The sequence below is a fragment of the Antechinus flavipes genome, chromosome 3 (assembly GCF_016432865.1).
Source record: "Antechinus flavipes isolate AdamAnt ecotype Samford, QLD, Australia chromosome 3, AdamAnt_v2, whole genome shotgun sequence".
Lineage (NCBI taxonomy): Eukaryota > Metazoa > Chordata > Mammalia > Dasyuromorphia > Dasyuridae > Antechinus > Antechinus flavipes.
The window spans coordinates 596,461,187-596,484,939 of NC_067400.1; the positions used below are offsets into that span (position 1 = coordinate 596,461,187).

The 23,753-nt window shown below is 48.8% G+C and overlaps 1 protein-coding gene across 4 annotated transcripts in view; it reads right to left on the reverse strand.

Moving 5' to 3' along the window:
* Positions 1–352: 352 nt before the first annotated feature.
* TMEM201 (transmembrane protein 201) overlaps positions 353–23,753 on the reverse strand; it is a 39,292-nt gene continuing 15,891 nt past the window's right edge. Inside the window, exons 6-11 of one of the 4 annotated variants that reach the window (XM_051988619.1) lie at positions 23,319–23,522; positions 15,405–15,634; positions 12,521–12,592; positions 7,575–7,818; positions 6,354–6,571; positions 353–4,337 (exon numbers count right to left, since the gene is read on the reverse strand). In XM_051988619.1, the coding sequence (XP_051844579.1) occupies positions 4,240–4,337; positions 6,354–6,571; positions 7,575–7,818; positions 12,521–12,592; positions 15,405–15,634; positions 23,319–23,522 (1,066 nt within the window). In that variant the 3' untranslated portion in view covers positions 353–4,239. Of the gene's footprint in view, positions 4,338–6,353; positions 6,572–6,702; positions 6,806–7,518; positions 7,819–12,520; positions 12,593–15,404; positions 15,635–23,318; positions 23,523–23,753 lie in introns of those variants that run through there. The other 3 variants (XM_051988617.1, XM_051988616.1, XM_051988618.1) reach the window with 3 other exon arrangements.

The following is a 23,753-nucleotide window of genomic DNA, read 5'->3' on the forward strand; positions in this document are numbered from 1 at the left end:
AGGGTGAGGTCCTAGGTGTTGTGGGAAGTTGTGGCTGGCTTTTGGAGTTTTACCAGCAGGAGAAGAGCTCTGGGCCTGCAGTCAGCCCTTTGACACTTAACAGCTATGTGACCCTGTCACTTAACCAGTCAACCTTAGTTTCCTAAAGTATAAAGTGGGGCAACAGCAATTGTCCCCTAGGATTGTCTGAATATCTAACTTGCATTTTTAAAGCACTTAGTTCAATCTAGTACATGGTAGGTGCTTAATAAACACTTGTTTCCACTTTTCTGGAAATTCAGGAACAAGGCTGGAAGGGAGTAAAGACTGGCCCCCTGGGCCCTTCCAGGAACACATTTACGGGAACAAAAAATATTTACAGGACGATTTTATTCCAACAGAATAAAGGGAAGGGAGGGAGACTAAGTCAAGTTGATGAATATGCATCAGATAATGTGCAAAGCTAAGGGAGAATAAAAAAATCTTGGAGGCTCTTTCAAAGCCCAGGATTCTACCAGGTGTGCCAGAATCTTATTCCAAGTCCGAGGATAGGAGAGGGGGCCTTGTGGGTGGAGGACAGTAGAATCAGGTAGAATAGACAGTGTCCTCCGAGAGTGTGCCTGGGAGCACCCAGATTTTGAATGTCTGGTTTTTGAAGATAAAATCGATTTGTTTTGTTGAGTGCAGACTTTACGTAGACAGCACACCAGTGTGGTTAAATGTACCTTTTGAAAAAAAAAATGAATACAACTTATTTAGGACATGTACACACTTCTCTACAAAGGATTCACCAAAAATTCTTCTCTTATTGAAGGGAAATTGCACCGCCTCTTTTACACTGCTGCCAAATCCTGAGGTGTGCTGTGGTTCCTCATGGCAAAGAACACCGAATCCTGGGCTGAAAAAAAGAGATGAGAACCACCACAGAATGCATGAAAGGGGAGCAATCTGTAGTTTAGAAAGGTAGGCTAGAGCCACTCGAGGAAAGGCTTAAAGGCAGTTTGCATCCCATCCCAGAGGCAATGGGGAGCCAAGGAAGACTCTTCAGCACAGAAACAGCCAGATCCCGATGCTCCAGGAATGGAGTGGCAACCACACTGCAGATGGATAAGAGAAAGATGCAGGAAGCAAGGAGACTGGGATGGTGCTGATAAACTAAAGCAAAAAGAAGCCTTGTAAGAACCCAAAACAAATAGAAGAAAACTATTTTTCTTCTTACTTTTCTTCAGTTCTAGCAGAGAACTCCACCCCTCCCTGTCAGCCCTAACCAGGTCCAGCATCTCTCTCATCTGCCAAGTTGAACTGTTAACGCTCATGAAAATCAGAGCTAACTAAGCTAATACTGCTGCAGCTTCAGGAAGCATTGGTCAGCTCCCTCACTTCCTGGAGCATCCCAAAATATTCCCAGAACAAGAGAAATCTCCTTCTCTCAAGGTAGGAAGTTTCTCTTCCCAATTCCAAGCCCAGATCCTCAGCCCCAGCCCACCAAGTAGGCCAGGCAATGGCAATGCTGACCAGAAGCATAAATAAATACAAACACAGCACTGAGATTTATATTTCAACATTTAAAAAAATCAAAATTCAAAAAATATCAGACATCTTTTTTTAATTCCTTTTATAAAGAAAAATAAAGTTTCTCTCTTTTTTTTTTTTTTGCTTGAAAAAGAACAAAACTCTAAACCACCTGGGAGACGCCCATCCCATCCCTCATGCCCTCCCCCCCGACCCCCACACAGTTTGATACCCCTCTACAGCACATGGCCCACTAATAATGGTGATGAAGAAAGCTTGGGAGAAGGGGGGGGGTAGGGGATTTTGCTGCCTGGCTTCCCCAGTAAGGAATCTTCTTAGAGGCTAGATGAGCTGGGGTGAGGAGGAAGGGGAGGCTCTTCCCTTGAGGCAGCATCTGAGTCCTGAGAGGTTGCTTTGGCCCCGATGGGAGACTTCAGCACTATCTGAAGGGTCCCCATTCACTATTTCTTTGGGAAGGGAGTCATGGGGAAAACAGAGGTGGTGTTTTGTGTTTAAAACAAACAAGCAAACAAAAACCTCACTGTCTGGACTAATTTATTAAAATTGGAAAAAACAAACCAAAAACAAACCACCCAACCTAGTTTTTAAAGTTCTAACCTAGTTAGGGCTGAGTGGTATCAATCTCTTAGCCATGGACTGCTTCCTTGTAGATCTGTGACTTCATCAATTCCTCTGTAACTTAAATCTTAAGAGAGTTGGGAGTCTAATGGCTTGCCCAGGGTCACGCTGCCTGCCTATGTCAGTAATAGGACTTCCTAAATCAGAACTGCCTCTCAGCCCTCGAGGAAAGTTCACAGAAAAGCAGATCCATCCCCTTGGGAGGGTGAGAAGCAGAGGCTGGGATGGGAGAAAGGCAAATTCATTGAGGTCTCAGGGGCCTCCCACAGTCACTGTCCCTTTTCCAAACATTTGGTAAGAAATAATAAGAAAAAAAAATTTCCAAGAGTAAGAACCCTGAAGTCTCTTAGTTCAAAAGATTCTAAGACAGTTCATTCTTCTCCAAACACCTGACTGGGCTGAAAAATAAAAGGCTTTTTTAGAACAGTAAAATGCCCTCCTCTAACACCACCGTGTGCAAGAACCGCTACCCTTCTGAGTGTTCTCTGCAGCCCTGCCAAGAACTCCCTCATAGGCTGGGCCCGATTCCATGAGACAGACACCCACCCTATGAGCATCGATACCATAGCTGTGTGATGTGGACACACGCAATACAGCACAGGCTCAGGCCCAACGATGTACCCAGTTTGGCTCCGATCACAAACACTACACAGACGTGGACACGAGTCTCCTCGGCCATCAGGCCCGGCCTCCCAGGGAGTTCAAGCAGCAGACAGCAAAAGCCCGTTTTCCCCTTCTCAAGCTCACTGGGGAACGCAGCATGGGAGTCAGGAAGGAAAAAAGAAGCGCAGCCGGATAAAATCACTATACCGGCAGTCACCAGAAGAAAAGAGGAAATGGGGGGTGAAAGCAGAGGCGGGTGCAGCAGGGGGCTGGCAGGGGGACCAGCCGAACCCAGATGGTGGGGTCTCCAAGAAAAGCACGGAAGCTGGAGGTAGCACCATCTGTCCCCTCTGACCGAGCAGATCGTTCGGGGAGAGGTTTCACAGTGAAGTCCCCCACTGGCAGTGGGTGGGGAGAAAGAGAGGAGCTGTCCTAGAAAAAACATTAGGGCACAAGGGTGGCCCTTGGCCACAAGAAGAGAGCTAGGCCGGGGCAGGAGAGGGGGGAGGGAGGCAAGCTGACACTCGGCCCTAGAGTGTCTGGGGATGGGGGAGCTGGGACAAAATGCACTAATGGGGCCGGGGGGTGGGAAGTGTCTGGCCACTCAGACCCAAAATGTGTGAAGGGATGAGGAAGAGGGAGTGGGGCAGAGGCCCCAGGTGGTGGCCGCAGAGGAAGGTGCTTCCTTGGCACAGAGCAGATTTCACTGCCCCAGCAGGAGTCAGACAGAGGGACCAGAGCCTGCTACAGGATGGCAGCCCAAGAGGGCAAGGCAGAGGATGCTCATCCTTCAGATGCTGAGGGCCCTCAAATCCACCACCTCTTCTTGCTCCAGAATGAAACGCACCCCCTCCAGCCCCCCCACCCCGCGCCTTGTTTCCGAGCCCCAAGGAACACAGCCCCCAGCTGAACCCTCGGGAGGGCCGCGGCTCCTCCCAAGCCTCGACAAAGCCACGCCCCACAGACAAGATGGGACGGGACAACAGTCTGGCTTGTGGTGGCCCGAGAGCCCATCGGGTCAGTGGTGGAGGTCTCTCTGGCCAGAGGAACATCCTGGGGAAGCCTGAGCTCCAGACACCCCCACAGGGCCAAGCAACCAGAGAGCCCTCAGGCAGGACCTGGAAGACCACTGAGGGCCTAAGCCCGAGCCCTGGGCAGAGCAGCCGTCCTGTTTAGAAAATGGGCAAAAAGGGAAGATGGGACCAGCTGCTGCGTCTCGTGCCGAGCCCTGGACGGGTCTCTCCTTTCCCCAGCAGCAGCTGCTTCCATTCCTGAATACACAATACCGAAGTCACCGGGCTCGGGAGGACGACAGCCGGAGACGTCGGGGGGCGGACCCCGGGGTGGGGTTCTCGCCCTGCAGTCTTTGGTGGTGGCGGGAGGAAAGAGCCAGGCCCGTGGGGGAGGGCAGAGGTGGGGGCGGCGTGACCCGCGATGTGCGTAACGGGAGCCCCTCCTGCGGGGCGGTCCGAGGGCACGGGAGGCCCGGCGCCCCGGCGGCAGGGCTCAGCGCAGGCTCTGGTACAGGTAGGCAGACGTGAAGAGAGCGTTGGCCGCCAGGCTCACGGCCAGGAGGCCGCGCACCACCGAGCTGCCGAAGCGAGCTGAAAGGAGAGAGAGGATTGGAGTCGGGATCCGGGCTGGAGGAGCCCGCGGCCGTCCGGGCAGCAGAATCCTCCGGCCTGACCCGGCCTGTTTCTCCAGACCTTGGGCCTAGCGGGGCCTCTTTCCACCTTGTGTCACACAGCTCCTACTTCTGCCCTCTGGCGCCAAGCCCGAGCCCCGGGCCAACAAGTGCCGATCCTGTTAGCCTTTCTGTGGCTGGGAAGCCCCCGACGGTCCTGGCTGCACTGCAGGCCCCCCACATCCTCTCTGGAATGGGCTGTGCCCACCCAAGCGGATTCTCCAGAGGAGGCAGGGGCTCAGGCAGGCCAGGCCCACAGCAGGTGCCCCACAGGTACTTGGGGGCTGCTGCCAGAGCCTCTCCCCTTCCTGTGACGCTCACTTGGGGAACCCAAAGGCAAGGCTGCCAAAAACCCTCATGAAGTGCATTCCATAAGCGCGCCACCTTTAGTTTCATTCGGGACCCAAGCACAGAACTCCTGGGGGATCCCCTGGAGACCTCCTGCCAAGGGGCCGCTGAACGGCCAACCAGCACTCATGCCCAGGCCCAAGGCTCACCATCTTGCCCAGGGAGCGGAGTTTAGGTGAGCGATCTTATCGGCACTCTCCGGTGCTGAGGGGGCGACTAACCCCCCCTCACAAGGAAAGGGCATTCCGGCCCGTGTGGAGAACGTCGCTGCCTCTTGGCCCACTGGGCTCTTACTCCCTCTGCGGGAGACCCCCGCTAAGCTCCCCAAGCTATGGCCTTTTTTGAAAATAGGGGCGCTGGCCCTTCTTTGGTGCCATGAGCCCCCCGCTCTCTATTGGCTTCCCACAAATTGCCCGCAGGGCCCCGCCGGTCCTGTGACTGAGGCGCCATGAGAAGTGGACTGGAGGATGGGCGTCGAGAGGGACCTCAGAACTCAGCCAGTTCGGCTCCCCCTCATTCATCAGGAGCCAAGTGAAGGTCCAGAGGGTGAGGTGAGGGGACCTGGGTCTGAGTAAGGGCCGGGACAGGAAGCTATGAGCTCTCGATTGCAGGACCCCACCCCCCCTTGCTCCCTTTTACCTCAGTAGGTTGGTAGAGGAGGTGAATGTGCTAGTCAGGAAAAAGGTGTCTCTATACCCCCTAATCCTGCTGAGAGGCAGGCTGCTCTGCAAGGAGCCCTCAAAGTTCAGATATTGGGGGAATGCAACTCCTGCCCTACTCCCTTGTCTCGAGTACTTTTTGGGGGGTAGAGGCCCTGAACCTAGCTGGGAGCCCATATCTGTACCCCATCCTTCTGAGATCTATGACCTTCTCATAGGTCTCAGGCTTCCCATCTGTAAAACAAAGGATCCCCTGACCATTCATTCAGTCTGTGGTTTATTTTCTTTCTTAACCAGATCATCTCAGGGTCCCGGGCATTTCTCTGAATGCAAAGTCTACTCAAAGCTTCTGGCCTTGAACTCTCCCAAGGATTAGTGTACCTGGCCAGCTGGAGGTCCTGGATTCTCTCCAGGGCGGCCATGACCCTCGCACACACAAACCATCTGTCCATTAAGTAGCACATGGAAAAAGTCCACCCCCTGACCCAGAGCAATGTCCTGGACCCTGAAACAGGCCGAGCACACATCTCCTACAAGAATTTCAACAAAGGTCATGGGTCATATGTTTAGAAAGCACCTTATTAAATAATTCAGTCAAAAGGTACTGAAACCTCAGGACACAAACACATAAGGGAGGAGAAACTCCTTACGGCAGTTAATGTTCTACACAGGGAAGTGACACGTAAACCAGGGAACAAATCCCAGGCAGCACCAGCCCTGAGGCCTTAGCTGGCAAAACCTTCCTGGAGCAGATGGCCTGAAGGGAGCTCTGAAGGAACGGAAGCCCCGGACAGCGTATCGGCCATACAGAAGCATCTGCTAGAACATGAACTCCTCGAGGCCGGGGCTGTTCGGCTTCTGTCTCTCCGAGCCCAAGGCTGGGCCCAGAGCGGGCTCCGATTACTAGGTCCCTGAGGCAGGACACGTACCTCTCCAGCTCGCCGCCTCCTCCAGGCACCCTTTGGTCGTGGTGTCCACCACGCAGGCTGACGAGTGGGACGAGCCGTCCTCTTTTCTGATGGAGAGGTCGCTGCAGAGGCTGCCGTTCTCCACCGGGGACCGCAGGTCTGGGGACAGAGAGACGCTTGATGCAGGGGCATGGCTCTGTGTGAATGGGTGCAGGCTGGACATGGGGACGAGGGGGGGTCTGACCTGCTCTGCTTAGCCACTTCCCATTGCTCTAGGTCAAGGTGGAGGAAGGGGGGCCCCAGCAATCTAAGGAAAGGGCTACACCTGACACCTCTCACCCCCGCAGGAAAGCAAAAGCTGTTTGCTCACTCAAGGATCACTGCAAGGCAGCTGCTTCTGGGGTGGTGAGCAACAGCTTAGAGTGCCCACACAGCCACCACAGGGAGCGGAGGAGGGAGGACCTTGCAGGCCACTGAAAATCACAGAAGGAAAAGAAAACGCAATCAGACTGGGGAGGGCAGGAAACAACATCCTCACAAGATAACCTAGCCACCACAGCGACTGAACGGGATTGGACTCCGGACGGTGGCCCAGGGCCACTGCACTCACGCACATTCGGAACTGGGAGGACAGCCGGACGTTTGTGGAGTGGGTACCATTACAAAAGCAAGCAGGAGAATGTAAGCTCCTTGAGGGCGGCCGTTTCCCTTTTGGCTCTATTTACCACAGGTGTCAGCGGCCGACAGGTTTTTGCGAAAGGGTTGATGAAGTAAACGCACGGACTTGATGTCTTGTTTTCACCAGTAAATTTATAGAATCAATCTAAGCGTGAAAAGGATCCCCTGCAGGAGTCTGGTTTAACCCATAGCTCAACAGGTATCTCTTCTCCTCCACATATTTGGGTCTTTGAGGCTTGGCTTGAACCCCTCCAGTGGCAGGGAGCTCATTACTCCCTGAGCCAGCTGCCCTTTCACTTCTGGACAGCTCTCCTGGTCAGTTCTTCCAAGGCAGGCCCCCACCTGCCCCCCAGCTCAAGGCCCCACCCCTAGATTTGCGCACTTCCCCCATGGGTCTCTTACCCAAGGATGGGCCAGACCTGATGTTCCGTACGTAGCTTGTCAAACCTAAAGGGCCCAGGCCCGAGGCCTCTCTCGCCTCTTCCAGTCTGATGGGGAAAGGACTTACCACGCATGCGCTGGAGGCCCCGGACAGGCTGCCTCTTGCTAGGGAATCGAGAGAACTCCGGACTGAGCAGACTGCCGTCAGCAGGGCCAGGCTCGTCGGAGCTGCTGGGACTGTGGGGGGCCTCCCCGGGGGATGGGAAGAGCAGAAGCTTCTGCCCCTTCAAGTTGAGGCGGGCTGGGCTAATGAGTGGCCGGCGGAGGCGAAGGGAGCCAGAGCTGGAGGCCACGGATCCTGCCACAGAGGGAGCCGGGGAAGGAAGAGGGGACGAGGCACAACTCCCAGACAGCAGAGTGAAGTAATCTGGAGGAGACACAATGAAGGGGCAGGTTGTGAGAGAAAAATGTACTCTTAGCAGGTGGGTCAAATAAAGGCGGAGATGGAGATGGATATCAAGGAGAGAAAGGGATTCTCTGTAAGCAGGGACCCAGTCACAGAATATCAGGACTGGGAAGGACCTCTGAGGGCATTTCAACCAGTATCACCCAACATACTTGACAAGAAGTCACCAAGCTACGGGGCCCATTTTACTTGGGATAATCAACTCTTTTCTGATTCAAACATGTGAACGGACCCTCCATCTCATGGATTTAGGCATCCCACCCAATGACAGGATTGCAGCCTCACCTGTCCCCTCCCTCCCTTGCACCCCTCACCCTGCCCAGCACATCCAGAGCATGTAATGAATGACTACTGACTGATAGAAAGGAGGTCATGCTCACTGCCTCCTCAAAGTCCAGCATCAAGCTGTCCTCCCATCTCCTCCCTATACTTCCCTGAGGATGTGCTTTTTTCCTGTTCTCTGAGATTTCTAGCCCACAGCTGTGACTTCATGGCCCTCTTTTTGTGATTTTCCATTCTTTGGAGATTGTGGCGGTTCTTGTTGTAGCTGTATAGCTACGTGGGTAGATTTTAAGTATTAAAAAGATGGGTCCCAGACACTAAAATGAAGCCTGCCACCCACCTTTTGACAGATGGACTCCAGGGGTAAAATATACAGTTTCAGATACAGCTAATGTATTTTGGCTATAAAGGGATATCTTTGTTATAAAGACTGTTCCCCCTCCCCCCAACCCCATTTTCTAATTGGGGTGGGTCGGGAGGGAGAAGAGTAGACACAAGAGAAAGAGAAGAAAGGGGGGTTAATAAGCATTTGACTTAAGAAAAATGCAGAGAAAAACAGAAGGATGGAGAGAAAGAATCAGACAACAGAGGAGCTTGGTGATACTACAGTATATCACACTAAACATAGTTGTCATGAAGACTCAAATTCAGATTCAGCCCTAGACACTAATTGTGTGACCATGGCAATTTATTTAACTTCTGCTTAACTTCATAAAGTTTCTGTAAAATGGAGATAGTAATAGCACTCACTTCTCAGGGTTATTCAGAGGATAAAATGAGATAATTGTAGAGTACTTTGCAAACCTTAAATGCTATGAAAATGCTAGCTGTTGATCTTATTACACATTTTGAAAGAAAAGAGGTAAGAGATTCACAAAATCACATATAATCCTATGTTTTACTATGTATATGGAAATGCCCATTTTACTCAGTGTGTTAAGTTCAAGATAAAAAAATGAAAAAAGGTAAACAAGCGCTTAACAAATATTTGTTCAATTGGATTACTGAACTGAAAGGGGAAACATAGATGAATCTTTGTTTTTGGAAGAAATTAAGTCATTAAAAAGTTTCAGTTTCTTGAAGGGAAACCAGACTGCTCTCTTCCTCCTTTTTCATTCTAGGACCAACTCGGATTTCACCTATACTGGACACTTCCTGATAAGGCATAACAATGGCTAAGTTCTATGAGGTATCCATCCAGCTACACAGCAATCTGGGAAACAGATGCTTTTCATCTAATTGATCTTTCCTATGTGGATAGTCAGGTCAAAGACTTTTTTGCATGATTACTTGTTGGAATCAATATGATATCATTCCCTAATAGAAATATGTGCAGAATCTCATCATCCATAGGAACTTTTCTTCCGCTTGAATTCTATCTCTATCACAGAGGCAAACATGTTGAGTATGTATGTCTCTATCTTATGCCTTGCTTGATGACCTTGAATAATTCTAAGAGATGGAGATATCTTGATAAAAGAACTTAAAAAAAAATTTTTCTTTAATGTTTTATTTTCCCCCTCCAATTACACGCAAAAAACCAATTTTAACATTTCCCCCCAAAATTTTGAGTTTGGATTTCTTTCCTCTTTCCTCCCCCTTCCCCTCATTGAGAAGGTAGGCAATTTGAGATAGGTTATACATGTGTTGTTGTGCAAAACATATTTCTCTGTAAGTGGTTCAAAAAATGCAGACAAAAACAAAACCCAAGAAAAATAAAATTATCTTTGATCTGAATTCAGGCTCTACCAATTCTTGTTCTTTACAGTTCTACAGAATTATCTTGGACCACTATATTGCTGTGAATAGCTAATGTTGCTGTCACTGTGTAACAGCGTTCTCCTGGTTCTGCTCATTTCACTTCTAATCCGATGTTTTGTTCCACCAAATCAAATGCATTTTCAAATAGTCACAAACAACAGGCACAACAGGATCTCCTATTTTATACATCTTTCAGTAAATTGTGTGATGGTAAAGATTTGGGACTCGTGTGGAGTGTCTCTTGTGGCAATCCACTTTCACTGGCTTCCTTCAGATCCTGACTAAAACCCCCCTTTTCTACAAGAACGCCTTTCTAATCCCTCTTAATGCTACTATGGTCCACCTGCTGACTATTTCCTATTTTCCTGGATGTAGATTGCTCTTCTGTAGTTGTTTTGTTTCTTATCCACCTCATTAGACAGTGAACTCCTTCAGGGACCCTCTTGCTGTTCTTTATAAGCCTAGCATGTGGTAGAGTGCTTGGCACACAACAGGAGTTGGATGGATGCGGCTGACTGACTGCCCCTTATCTGCCCCCCAATAGTCATCTGGGAGGCCCCTTGAAGCACATGTAAATGATTCTCCTAAAAATTTCTGGGTTGACAAGAAAATAAGAATATATGGTCAACATATAAAGTCAATCGTACAGTAGTTTTCCAGGGGTTTGCTCATCTTCTTACAAATCTAATCTCCCAATCCTAGTCTAGTCCTGAGCTCCACTGTATATACTTGATCCAATTCAGTGGCTTTCCCTGTGGTCACTCCTGTTAATGCCACTTTCAGCTCACCGGCAAGACTCCCAAGTGTGGCTTCTATTATCCTAATAGTAAAATGTTTGCAACTTAAAAAAAAAAAAAAATCTTTGCAGATGTTTCCCATTCTTCTCCTGTTTGTTGTTTTTTCATTTTTAGTTTTAAAACAGCCTCGAGATTTAATTCAGTCTCTGGCAGTTTTCTTTAAGTTGGTTTTTTTACCTTCCACTGCTTCTCTCTGCTAAGTGAAACAATGACATCCAGAATTTTCATAGTAAGTGCTTAATAAAATTCTCATTCCTTCCTTGTTTCATTGTCTTAGCTTCCAACATTCTTCCTTTGACCTGGGTCTTTCTCTCCCCTCTCGTCTCAAGCCCAACTGTAGGAAACAAGACAGGAAGTGTTCCTCTCTCTTTGTTCTTCTCCTAACCTAGGCATTTTCTGTAGCACTGGGGCTACAGGAAGGGAAGAGACAGGGAATATGCTTGTTGGGATTTCTGCCCAGCGGGGCCTTCAGCAGATTCCTAGCTCAGAAGGACCAAGACAGTATTTCTGGGAACATAGCTGTGAGGCTGAAAACTTGCATAATTTAATAAATGTTAGGATCTGATATTCTAGATCAAGTCCTGCTGCTTGCTATTTCATAAATGACTCCCTGGGACTCAAGTTTTCCTAACTGTGAATTAATTAAGATCATCCTCCAAAGCCTGGGAAGGTAAAGTGATAGAATAAAAATGTGATCTGTTATTAATACTATCTCTCTCCCTTTCCCCAACTCTCTCCTCATCTCTCTAGAGAGTGCAAGTGTGATACACTGTTGGTGGAATTGTTAACACATCCAGCCATTCTGGAGAGCAATTTGGAACTATGCTCAAAAAGCTATCAAACTCTGCATACCCTTTGATCCAGCAGTGTTTCTACTGGGCTTATACCCCAAAGAGATACTAAAGAAGGGAAAGGGACCTGTATGTGCCAAAATGTTTGTGGAAATCCTGTTTGTAGTGGCTAGAAACTGGAAAATGAATGGATGCCCATCAATTAGAGAATGGTTGAGTAAATTGTGGCATATGAATATTATGGAATATTATTGTTCTGCAAGAATTGACCAGCAGGATGAATACAGAGAGGACTGGCGAGACTTACATGAACTGATGCTGAGTGAAATGAGCAGAACCAGGAGATCATTATATACCTCAATAATGATACTGTATGAGGATGTATTCTGATGGAAGTGGATTTCTATGACAAAGAGATCTAACTCAGTTTCAACTGATCAAGGATGGACAGAAGCAGCTACACTCAAAGAAAGAACACTGGGAAATGAATGTAAACTGCTTGCATTTTTGTTTTTCTTCCTGGGTTATGTATACCTTCTGAATCCAATTCTCCCTGTGCAACAAGAGAACTGTTCGGTTCTGCACACATATATTGTATCTAGGATATACTGTAACCTATTTAACATGTATAGGACTGCTTGCCATCTGGGGGAGGGGGTAAAGGAAGGGAGGGAGGGGAAAAATTGGAACAGAAGTGAGTGCAAGGGATAATGCTGTAAAAAATTACCCAGGCATGGGTTCTGTCAATAAAAAGTTATTTAAAAAAAAAAGAGAGAGAGAGAGAGAGAGAGAGAGAGAGAGAGAGAGAGGAGAGAGAGAGAGAGAGAGAGAGAGAGAGAGAGTGTGTGTGTGCAAGTGAGAGGAGGGCTGGCTATAAAGTCAAAGACCCTAGGTTCCAGTACCAACTCTAGCCCCTTCATTTCTCTCATGGGTAAAGCAGAGGCTGGGCTAGATGGCCCCAGAAGTATCTTCTGGTTAAGCCTGTGATTCCCTGATCCCACTCTAGTTCCCAAATCCGGCGGTTCCCCTTGCCTGATATAGGCGATTCCTTGGATTGAGATCCCTGAGATGGGGGGCGGCTCCCACTGAAGAGATATCCTGAATCTGGAAAGAAAAACAAAGACAGACATGAGGACGGCCACCTGCAGCAGGTTCCCCTCCCCCCCCCCCCAGCTTCCCATCTCACTCTAGAACATCTGGCATGCCCCATCCCTCAGTCTAGAGACTCAGATGTCCTTCAAAGCATAGTCTAAGACCTGTTCTTGGGACCTTCTCTGCTTCCCCCTTTCTCCTAGTCTCCTCCTTTTCTGGACCCTTCACAAGAGCTGTCCACACATGTCAGAGCAACATTTAGGCCTTGTTTGGTTCATGCTCACAGATCACCATAATACCAGTCAAACTTTCCATTACTCTCTCTCATGTACTCAAACCCCCCAATAATCAAAAGAATTAGAAATTGAGGAGATGCCCACCAATTAAGGAATGGCTAAACAAGTTATGGTGAATGATTGTGATGGGATACTACTGTGTTATGAAAAATCAAGAGCAGGACACTTTTGGAAAAATCTGGGAAGAACTTATATGAACTGATGCAAAAAGAAGTGAGTAGAACTAAGAGAAAACTATACATAATGACAGCAACATTGTAAAGGTAATGAACTGTGAAACCTAACTACTATGATCAATATGATAACCTAAGACAATTCAAAGGATTAATGGTGAAAAATGCTACTTATTTGCTCAGAGAAATTTGAAGAATTCTGAATGCAGACTGAAGCAAACTTTTTTCTACTTTATTTTTCTTGCTTTTTTTTTGGTAACATGGCTGAGATAGAAATATCTTGTATAATTTCACCATTGATATATCATTTATCTTTTTAATGGGAGATAAAAGACTTTTAGAAGATCTTAGGATATACATTTTTAAAGAATATTTTTTAAAAATGTAAAAAAAAATTAGTAATAAAATTTTAAGAAGAGTTTTCATCTAAATCAGCCTATTATGCCCAATATGACACTCCAACTCTTGCCTTTGTGTCTTTGAGCAGGCTCTCTTTCTTCATTTTTCTCTCAGAATTCCTAACTCGCTTTTGATTCTTCCTAGTTATTACCACTATCTCCTAATTAATTATTTTGTGTGTATATGTACTTTGTGTATATATTTTTCTCCCAATAGAATGTAAGTTCTTTAGGTATATGGCCTATTTTGATTTTGTGTAGCACGTCATTAGTTGATCATCTTCCTTCTCTTCTGACCCCCAATGCAGCCTACATTTAAACTTCCCTCTAGCACCATGGACAGACACCTGAGCACTGTCCTTCAGCACCATGGCCAGGAGTCTCTTTAAAAGCCCCTAAAATAGAGATTCTTAACCAGGGCTCCATGATTTTCTTTTTAAACAGTCTGACAACTGCATTTCAGTGAAGGTGATAATCCAACATATTTTATGCATTTAAAAACACATTTCTGAGAAGGGGTCCTCAGGCACAAAGTGAAGGAGCTTAACAGCGACAGCTAAATTCAACCTGCACTTATTAAGCACCTACAGTGCACTGGGTTCAATAATTGGGATATAAAATCAAAATGGAATTGTTACTGCCTTCAAGGAACTTACATTCTATTTTGACAGCTACATTTTTTTTGGTCTTTAAATCCCAATGTAAAGCTTGAGCAAAATGCTTTCTATCCCTTCATTATCTCCTTACTAGTACACTGGGAACTACTATGATGCACATTCTTATAGCTGAAGAAAGTGAGACTGAGAGAAGTAGTTACTGGTGCAGGGCATCCCCATTAGAACAACATCCATTCCCTGCACCCCCAGCTTGATATCAGAAGAGAAAAAGAGATCGAAGTGCTCGCCCTGTGCAGACCTTAGGGTCAGCCAATGGCTTAGAGCAGGACTGGCTGAACGGGCCACTTAGCAGGGAGTAGAACAGGGGAGCTCTTGTGCAGATCCACATACGTCTGCTACGGCCTGAGGCCCTGGGAAAGCCAGAAAGGGGATTTTGGAGTTATCTCTTCAAAGGGAGGAAAAGCAGGGGGTGCGGCTGTGAAGGAGACACCCAAACCCGCCGCAGGGGAGGGGCTGGTCCAACTCCCTCTTCATCCTTACAGACAAAGGCCTGTTCCTCAAGCCTGTCATTTATTTTCTAAAGAAAGATTAGGGGCAGGAATCACTCCCCTTATGAAGTTAAGACCCTGTCTTTTATCCGGGAAAGGATAATTAACAATACTTTATTTAAAGGGAAAAAGCAAGCCCATCACTGTGTCCTCAGATCCCTGTTCTTTCCTCGGAGTGCCAACCAAAAAAATCCCACAGTCATTCACTGCAATCTTGTTTCCTGGTCTTGAAATCAACAGAGCGATGGAGGAAGATGGATAGCACCAAGAGATTCAATGTAATGGAGAGGATCAATGATGGCAGGGAAAAGTGGGGAAGGAGGAAATGTTAGAACCCAGAATGTAGAGTTTGGAGGACCTTAGACCCCAGAACACCCAAGTTGAAAGGAGGCTTAGACTCCAGAATGCCAGAGTTGGGAGGAGGCTCAGAACCCAGAATGCCAGAGCCCAACATGGCATCCAAGCACAGAACGCCTAGAATCACTGTCGGGTCCACAAGCCAGGTTAAAGCCTTCATCTGATCCTTATACAGCCTGACCAGGGAAGGTCACAGGAGCAGCATGGACAGTGAGAAGAACTCTGGGTTTGAAGTCAGAGGACCTGCTTTAACACTTTTAACACATATCTACATCTATGACCACACTTCTATAAAATAGGAGGGCCTCTCCTTATATTCTTAAATCCATGATTCCAGGTCACCACCAAGAAGATGGAGGGGCAGTCAGAGCCTGCTTAAGAAAGGCTCCCTAGAGCCCCCCACCCGCCCCCCACAGATGTTGTGCTGTTTCTCACCTGCTCGGGTCAGGGAGGGGATGGTCCCCAGGGAGAGGGCCCTGTTGAGTCGTCCTGGCAGGGAGGAAGAGGACGTGCGTCGTGGAGACCTGAACAGCTGCTGGTTGGTCAGCTGGAAGAGGGTGGGTGGGGTTGGGACTGGGAACAGCATGGTGGGCGACACTGGAGGGTACGGAAAGGCCAATCCACTGCTGCTGGGGAAGAAGGGACTGGAGTCTCCTGAGAGATACCTGTGAACAACACAGATGACATGGTGGGACAGGGAGAGACAGTGGGCCCAGGAGGCCAAGAGGCTGACCATCCCTCCCAGTGGGAGCAAGACCCCAGGCCAGGAGGAGCCCAGAGCAGGGGTAGGTGTGAGGTTAGTGAAAGCAAGGAAACAATCTAACCACATTCACATCATTAGGAGCGGGCGGCTGGGAGGTACCAGCGTGACCCACCCCTCACCCCCCAAACTTATCGCTACCATTTTTGGGGGGGTGGGAGGAACAATCCTCCAATCCCTTAGAAATCCCCACGAGCACTCAGGAAGACTAATTTCACTACAGGTGCAAGGGTCTCGACTTTAAAGGGACACTGTCACCCCTGCTGACCCCACTCTGCCCACTCACCTGTCCTCTTCCCCTGAGAGACTCCTAGGACTTGGGAAATCCCCCAAACTTAGGATTATTCCCAGCTCCTCCCTTGGTGGTCCAACAGTTTTCAAACTGGGCCTGCTAGGACCAGAGTTTGCAGGCAGGCAATGGGAAAAGAGTTAGGATGAAGCTTTGGGGTTCAAGACCAACACGATATTTTGTTGGGCAACGCTAGTTAGATGATTGGAAAAAGAAAAAAAAAAAAAACAACTTGTACATTTTTGCCGCCTCACCAAGGGGGAGGGAATCAGGAAGATGGGAGAAAATCTTCTGCTCTGGGACCCAGGTCAGGGCCCCTGGATAAGCACAGTGGTAGGAAAAGGGCAGGGAGAGGGATGCAAAGCTTTGGAATGGACATAGCAGAACGTTGACATTGTAAAGCAAACTTCAAACTTGGGGCAATGTTTTAAAATGATTATTAAAAAAACAAAAACGAACATACACAGATATAAATATATGGAAACGAGCCAACCATTAGACAAAAGGTGACAGTGTCTCTTTAACTCAAGAACAAGACAAATAACAACCAGACTAGAAAGATCCACAAGCCAGAATTTTAATCATGCTTCTGATTAAAGCAATCGATTACGAGGGGGTAAAGAGAGTGTGACCAGAGGGAATTAATAGATTAGTCTGCCAACTTGAGGTGGGTAAGGGAGAGGGCAGGGGAGATCTAGGGAAGGTCAAACCTTACCTCTGGTCCCAGGGGACAATTGAGACTGGCGGACTAATTCTTAGGATGGACGTTTGTTTGGCTGTCCAGGCTGCCGAATGGGGCGCAGCTGGAAGGCTGTGGCAGGCCTTGGCAATGGGGTTGGCAGATCAGACAATGCTAGGTTTCCATTCGCACCAAATTAAGTGTTTAAAAGTAGAATGTTTATTATTGCAGGCTAAGAGGAATAGCCTGTTGGCTTTCTAGACCTGGAGCAGTAGATTAACAGAGAGAAGGACTTCCCATCTTCCTGGTTAGAGGCATGGTCCATTTTGGGGAAAACTGGGAGATGGGGGGAGACGAGGACTCAAACAGCCAGCGAAGAGCAAGTCCCCACATGTGAGCTTCATTGCACTAACCCCCATCCCTGCTCTTCTATGGGAAAGTCATCCCCCAAAGAGAGACCTTTGTACATAACCTATAGCCTAGCAGTATGGCTTCAGCATCTGGGACAACCCCTGGCCCCTGGGTTTGCAGATACTTATCTCTGGATCCAAGACAAAACTTGCTTATGGAATACTTTAGAAGAACCTTAGGTAGACTGGGTTGGACACTAAGTGTATATGTGGATGTGAGCAGTACGGAAGGCAGCAGCTTTTCCAGAAAAACCTGTCCCTAGGGCAGACACACACAGACGTCCAATGGCACTGGGCCTGGCAGGTAGGTTTGGACCTAGGGCCAGGCCCTAGGGGGACCAGGCCCACTAGCATGTTGAGGCTTTCTCAGGCTCAATTATGCAGAGAGCCAGACCGTGTGTGGTATGTGGGGGGGTGTGTGTGTGTTTTTTCAAATTAAGACTGAGAAAGTACCTTCTTCCAACTGGGTCTGGGAGGTAGATATAAGGAATATAAGGTTTTCCACCTTCCTTCATTAGGCATAGGAATATGGTCTATAATTTCATTGCTATCAAGAACTCCTAGATATGGAAACTCCCTCTACCAAGGCAGGCCGGCCCCTGTTTTGTAACGGCCTGTCTCCAGGACATGGACTCCTCCTGGCTCAGAGGCCTGCTCTCCTCCAGCACCATGCTGCAGTGTCCCTGCAGTGTATTACTCCCAAATACAGATAAGGCTGCCGGGGCCCGGAGAGAGTTTAATAATGTGCCCAAGGCTGGAGGTTCCAACTCTCCAGCAGGGCTCCCTGCGCACCAAGTCCGGTCTCTGACTACTCCGCAGCCATCTCTTCGTTGTGCCAGGAACAAAGTTGCCTGTGAGCCCCTCTTCTGCACCCTGGGTCCAGGGCCTGGAAGGGCAGAGCCTGTCCCTGGATACACTGCAGCTCAGCCCTAGGGCCATTTCTGTCTTCATCTGGATTGGGGAGCCTCCTGAGGGGCCCTCCTGTCTCTAGCAGCACAGACAGTCCAACCAAGGCATCTTTGCTTTAGGGCATTTCTGAGGACATCACCAACAGAAGAATCTTCCTTTAGCCAAGAAATTCAAGTTCCACTTCTGGCAACAGAATTCTTCCAAAGGGCACCAGATTGTTTTAGTTCATTTTTCTTTTAATCTTAAGCCCACCCCTAAAATACCAAAAGACTGCAGGGCAGCTGCCCCTATAAGCTCCAGACAACTCTCAAAAACTCTTTAAGTTGAAGAGAAGGGGCTGACCTGTATGGTGGAGGGAGTTTTCTCATCTGGGAGATCCCTGTGCCAATGAAATGCCAAATTTAGTACTTATCTCTATTTTAAATCCAACTCATTCTAAGCTGAGACTCTTCCTGGCCTCCCAGCCAAAATAAGGACACTCAGATCTCAGCCCAAAGGGTTTGAATTAAAATCTTCACCTGTCAAATGGGAACCATGTTAATTTAACTCTGGAGAGGAAATGAAAGGCAAGAAGACAGGACCAATGGAGTAGTCAGACACATAAGAGATTGAGGGGAAAGTTTATTGAAAAGGAGGGAAGAACAAGGCACAGTGAGAGGTGGGGCAAGAAGGAGATTAGCCCACCTAAAGTTGTTCGACTCCCCCCCCAGCAGGAATGATCCTTGTGGGCCACTGTACATATACCTCCCAAACCCCAAAGGAAGCTTCTCTCCACGTGGAAATACTTTAAAATTTTGAAAGGATAAAACGAGATGTCACCCAGAATCAAAACTGCTGGACAACCAAGAGCCAGGAGGCTTTTATTTAAAAGCTAGGAACATGAAAACTGGCACCAGAGGTGAGGTTTACAGCAATTGGGGTCATCAGGCAAAACAACCAAAATGCTGCTGCTGCTACAACAACAACAACTACTACTACTACTACTATAACTACTACTACTACTTATACCACATTATCACAACTACAATTATTACTACTACTACTACAACTACACAACTTTGAGGTTTAGAGAAAATCACAGAGATAGATGTTACAGGACAAGGACATGGAGAGAAACATGGTTCTTAGCGTCCTGGCATCCTGGGACCACCTGGGGAGAAGTCCACCCCTGAATGGGGAGTGAATGAAGTAAACTAGGATTCATAGAGGGTGACCTAGGGATGGGAGGAATTTCTGAGACAAAGTTCCTGGATGATGCATTCCTGGGAGAAGGGTCTTATTGGGCACGGTCTTCATGTCCAAAATAAAGTTCCCCCAGCTGAGGGCACTTTTAACCCCAGAGACAGCATTACCCTCAGTCAGTTCTCAGGATCATGTCAATCACCCTGCATTCTGAGTGCAAACTCTAGACCCTTGGGGGAAGCCTCAGCACTTCCTAATCCAGGACTAAAAGTCAATACTTCCCAGAGGAAGAAGTAATTTTCCTCTATCCTTGGAGTTCCCCAACACCCACTGGACAAATCTCCCCAGTGACCTTCTCTTTACATCACAGAAGTAAATGTGACGCAGAATTCAGAAGCAAAGGGAAGGAAATTACCAAAATGAGCCACACACACACACACACACACACACACACACACACACACACACACACACGAGATATTTTAAACACTGGCTAAATAATACCAATTCCCCCCAAAACAAGAATGACTGTCTTAAATAAATCTACCTTATCCCTGACTGCCTTTCCAAGCCCCACCCCAATCAGAAAGGAAGACTCCTTGTTAGAATTAAAGAGATACAGATATGTAGCTGTTTCTATTTATTATAAATAAATTTCACACACACACACACACACACATCTACAACTATAAGAGAAGGCTTATTAGTATCACATTGTCAGTATATCTGAAAATGGAAAGTTTAGGGGAGAAACATCAAAAATAAAATGAAATCACTAAAAATCAGTAAAATGATGAATATCTCAAACTTGACTATCACCTCTCTTAGTCTCTGAACGGAGGATATACCTAGGTTCTGAGCCACAAGAAAGAACAGGGGTCAGAGTAGAAAAGCTAAATCCTCATTAAGGGGAGAGGGTCCTTTTTTACACACCTAATACATGGAGGGTCCCACTTACCCATCCCTGGCACTAATTTTTGAAGCCTGGCTGTGGCAGCCAGCTACTGGTGCCTGCTCTGTTCTCATCCCTGTGAGACAGGCAGAATTCAGCTTCCCATTTTACAGAAGAGACCAAAATCAGGACTTGTGCATAATTATAATGGCCATTTATCAAGCGGAGCTAGGATAACAACCCAGGTCTCCTGTCTCTTGGTCTAGGACTCTCAAGTGAGAAGGTAGAGGTCCCAGCTAGGGCCCCCAGAAGAGATCTGAGAAGAGCCCTCCTGTTACTTCTTTGAGGAGGTGAGGTCTACAGATGGACAATACTGCATATACAGTTAAGACTTGGGAAAGTCAGTTGCTCAAGCCTGGACAGCTTAGTTTTGCTGAGCTGCTTTTGTTTTTCACTGGCACCTGGAACAGGTCTCCGAAGAAAGGGATACATTGGGAAATATGGGGGACAGAAAATAAAAAGACAAAAATTAAGGAAATAAAAGAGAAGGGGAGTTCAGGGTTGGCTACCACGCCCATTGATGGGAAGGAAGAAAACCCTGTTTGTCCCCTGAATTTCTGCCAGTTTCTGCAGTTTGGCACCATGGGACCAGACCTCACCGAGACCTGTTTTAGATTTTGGAGAGAATTATCAATTAAAAAACAGAATGGTGGAAGTTAGAGCAGGGAGGGTTAAGAGTCTAACCTCATTTTATTAACAAAACTAAGACCCACAGGAGGGTCCCAAAACCAGAATTCAGGGCTCTTCAACTAAATCTGCTCTTCTTTCTCCAAGGTCACCTCTCTCAGCCATTCCTGTTGGGGTCCAGCTGGATCCCCAGTGAGCCCCAGGTTACTGAAGACAATGGATGGAAGTGATACCAAGAGGACAGCCAAAGGCCCAATTTCCAAGCTTGCTTGTCTCTGGACAAGATCTGGAGAACTGCAGACCAGAGAGGCAGGGCAGAGAGGGGGGAGGTTGAGCTTTGGTGATGGTGGCCAGGGATGCGTTACCTTGGCCAACAGGCATCGATGGGATCCAAGGGAAGGGGAGACCCTGACAAGGCAAAGCCAACTACAACCACCCACTGGGTTGCATCTAATCTTCCCCATGAGCGGGTCAGAGGCCTGCTGGCCGGCTGAAGAATGGCAGAAGACCACTGTCTAGGTGGAAAATGCCAAATAGTGCTGGGGAGATAAGCTGAGCTAAGGCAGGAAGACAAGGTCTCACTGATGATCCTCCTGGCTTCTCATAAGCTAAGCTATAGGGCTAGCAGATGGGAGGCCGTTACAAGTCAGTCCCAAATTAAGGTCTCCAAATGAATCCTCAGCAAATTTGTGGAATGGGAGCTAAAGCACCTGGGTAATAATTCTGTCCTCAAATATGCCAAGGTTAAGGAGGTGCCACTCTGGGGACATCCCAGACAAAAAGAGAGAAGTTTGAGGAAAAAAAACAATGCCAAGTTTTGAAGGATGGTTTCTCCGGTCTGATAAATCAGGAGACACAGAATCATAATGGTACAAAATGAGGCCTTTGGTGCACAATCTGCAGAATTCTCTAGGACAAAGGTCTAGAGAGAGGCAAGGCTGGCAGGCTGAATGGAGTAGGGAATGACCACTGAGAAAGGCTGTCAGAACAAGGATAAAAATCCTTTTGGAAGATGGTGGGAGAACGGTAAGGGAGATGGTCCCTTCCCATTCACCCAATCAACAAACAAATACGTATTTAGCAATGTGCCAGGAACTGAGTGAGGCTTTTGGGACACGAGATTAAAGGAACCAATCCCTGAGAGATCTCCCAGGCCTTGCCAGCCATGCTGTTGCGGCAGCGCTGCCACTTCGGAGGGCAGCGTCCTGGGGGGGGGGGGAGAAGGGTTCTCTCCTCTCTTCAACCCTTCATAAAAGCGGTTTCAATCGTGCCTTCACTCAGCCACTCAGGCCACGGGCCAGCTGGGAATCTGGGGGCCCCTTGGGTGCATCCTCAGGTCCTGGGCCTGACTGGGCCTGCCTGCTAGAAGGAACACTTTGGACAGTGACCAGACATGACCATCTCTCAGGAGCAAAGAGAGACCTTCCACAGAAGGAAGGTGACAAGGTTGAGATGGACCCCACAGGCTGAGGGGTCTCCTAGAGCCGGCTTGGGGATGCTGGGGGCTGACAACCCCAGGGAGAGCGCCATTCTTCCCAGGGAGGGGGCAGACTGTCTCCCCACGCTGCGACTTTCCGACCTACCCCCTGCCCCCGTCAGGCTTTCACTCTTGGACCTAAGAAAGACGCCACAGCGGCCTTCCCTGCTGCTTCCCCTGAGGGGCTGGGGAAGTCAGGATGCAGCAGAGATGAGGGGCACCTGTCCTACCCTGCGGCACCGAGGAGGCCGTCGGCTCTGCTCTCCATCGTGCAGAGAAGGAAACTGGCCAAGGTGTCCGCTCAGCGGCAGTGCTGCGGGGCCCATCCCACAGCCATCCCAGGCTCCTCACTCAGCGCCCCCCCCACCTTTTGCTAAGGGGAGTACCTCCAGTACTAGCACAGTGCCTGGCACATAGCAGACACTCTCTACGTGTTTCCTGACTAAATGAGCCTGAAAGTCACACCGCGTCACAGCACATTAAGGGGGAAGGGGACGTACAACCAGGTTAGACAAAGAACTTTTAAAGCCAGAGACGCCGTCAGAAATCCCCATCTTCATTTTGGGCAAGGAAAGGAAAACCTGGAAGGGGAGAAGTGACTCTGGCAGGGTCACATGGCTGAGCCAGCCCAGGGCCTCTCCACACTGCTGGAAGAGGTGGAGGGCAGCAAGGATGTCTTTGACCCCCAGATCCCCACCCCCGGGGAAGCCTGAGAAACAACAGAAGAGGGGTGAGGAGCCCCCAACTCCCTGCCTCTATCAAGAGAAAGGGAAGAAACAAGAGAAAGGCCTTCTTTCCTCTCTCCCCAGCGCCTGAGCCAAGGGCAGGAGGGACCCTGGAGAGAACAAACAAAGGCAGCCACCCCCGGAGCCTCGGCGGGTTCCAGGAACGGGGGGCCAGGCTCAGAGGGTGAGCCCCGTGGCAGGGTGGGGGGCTGCGGAGGGAAGGGGAGGAGACAGAAGCACCGGTTGGGTGGAGGATGCCAAGCTGCGAGGCTTCTGGTTTAAAAAACAACCACAGAAACACAACCCCCCGCCCCAGTCCGTCACTGCTGGAGCTCTGACCTTCGGGGCCGGTATCTCCGCTGGCCCGTTGCTTTGCGGGTAGCCACGGCTGCAGTCAGGCCCACCAGGCAGCACAGCGAGGTCGCGCTGAACTTGAGCGTGTCGAGCCAGCGGAGGGAGTCCACCTCTACGTAACGCTCCACCAGGTGCAGCCCCAGGATCAGAAACCACAGGAAGGTGGAGAAGGCGTCGATCCTCCGGAGCCTGCAGGGACCAGAAGGGCCAGCATCAGTCACCTGCCCCCCGTCCCTCCCCATGCCACGGAGGCTCCCCTTGGTCACATAAGCCTTGATGGAGCAGCCTGGGAGGCCCAGAGCCTTTTATCACTGGTGCTGCTTCATCAGGGGCAGATGGGACCAAAGGCAAGGTCTGCCACCTCCTACCGCAGGACGAGGCCCCGAAGCTCTCCAGGCCCGCGTGGCCTCAATCAAAGGA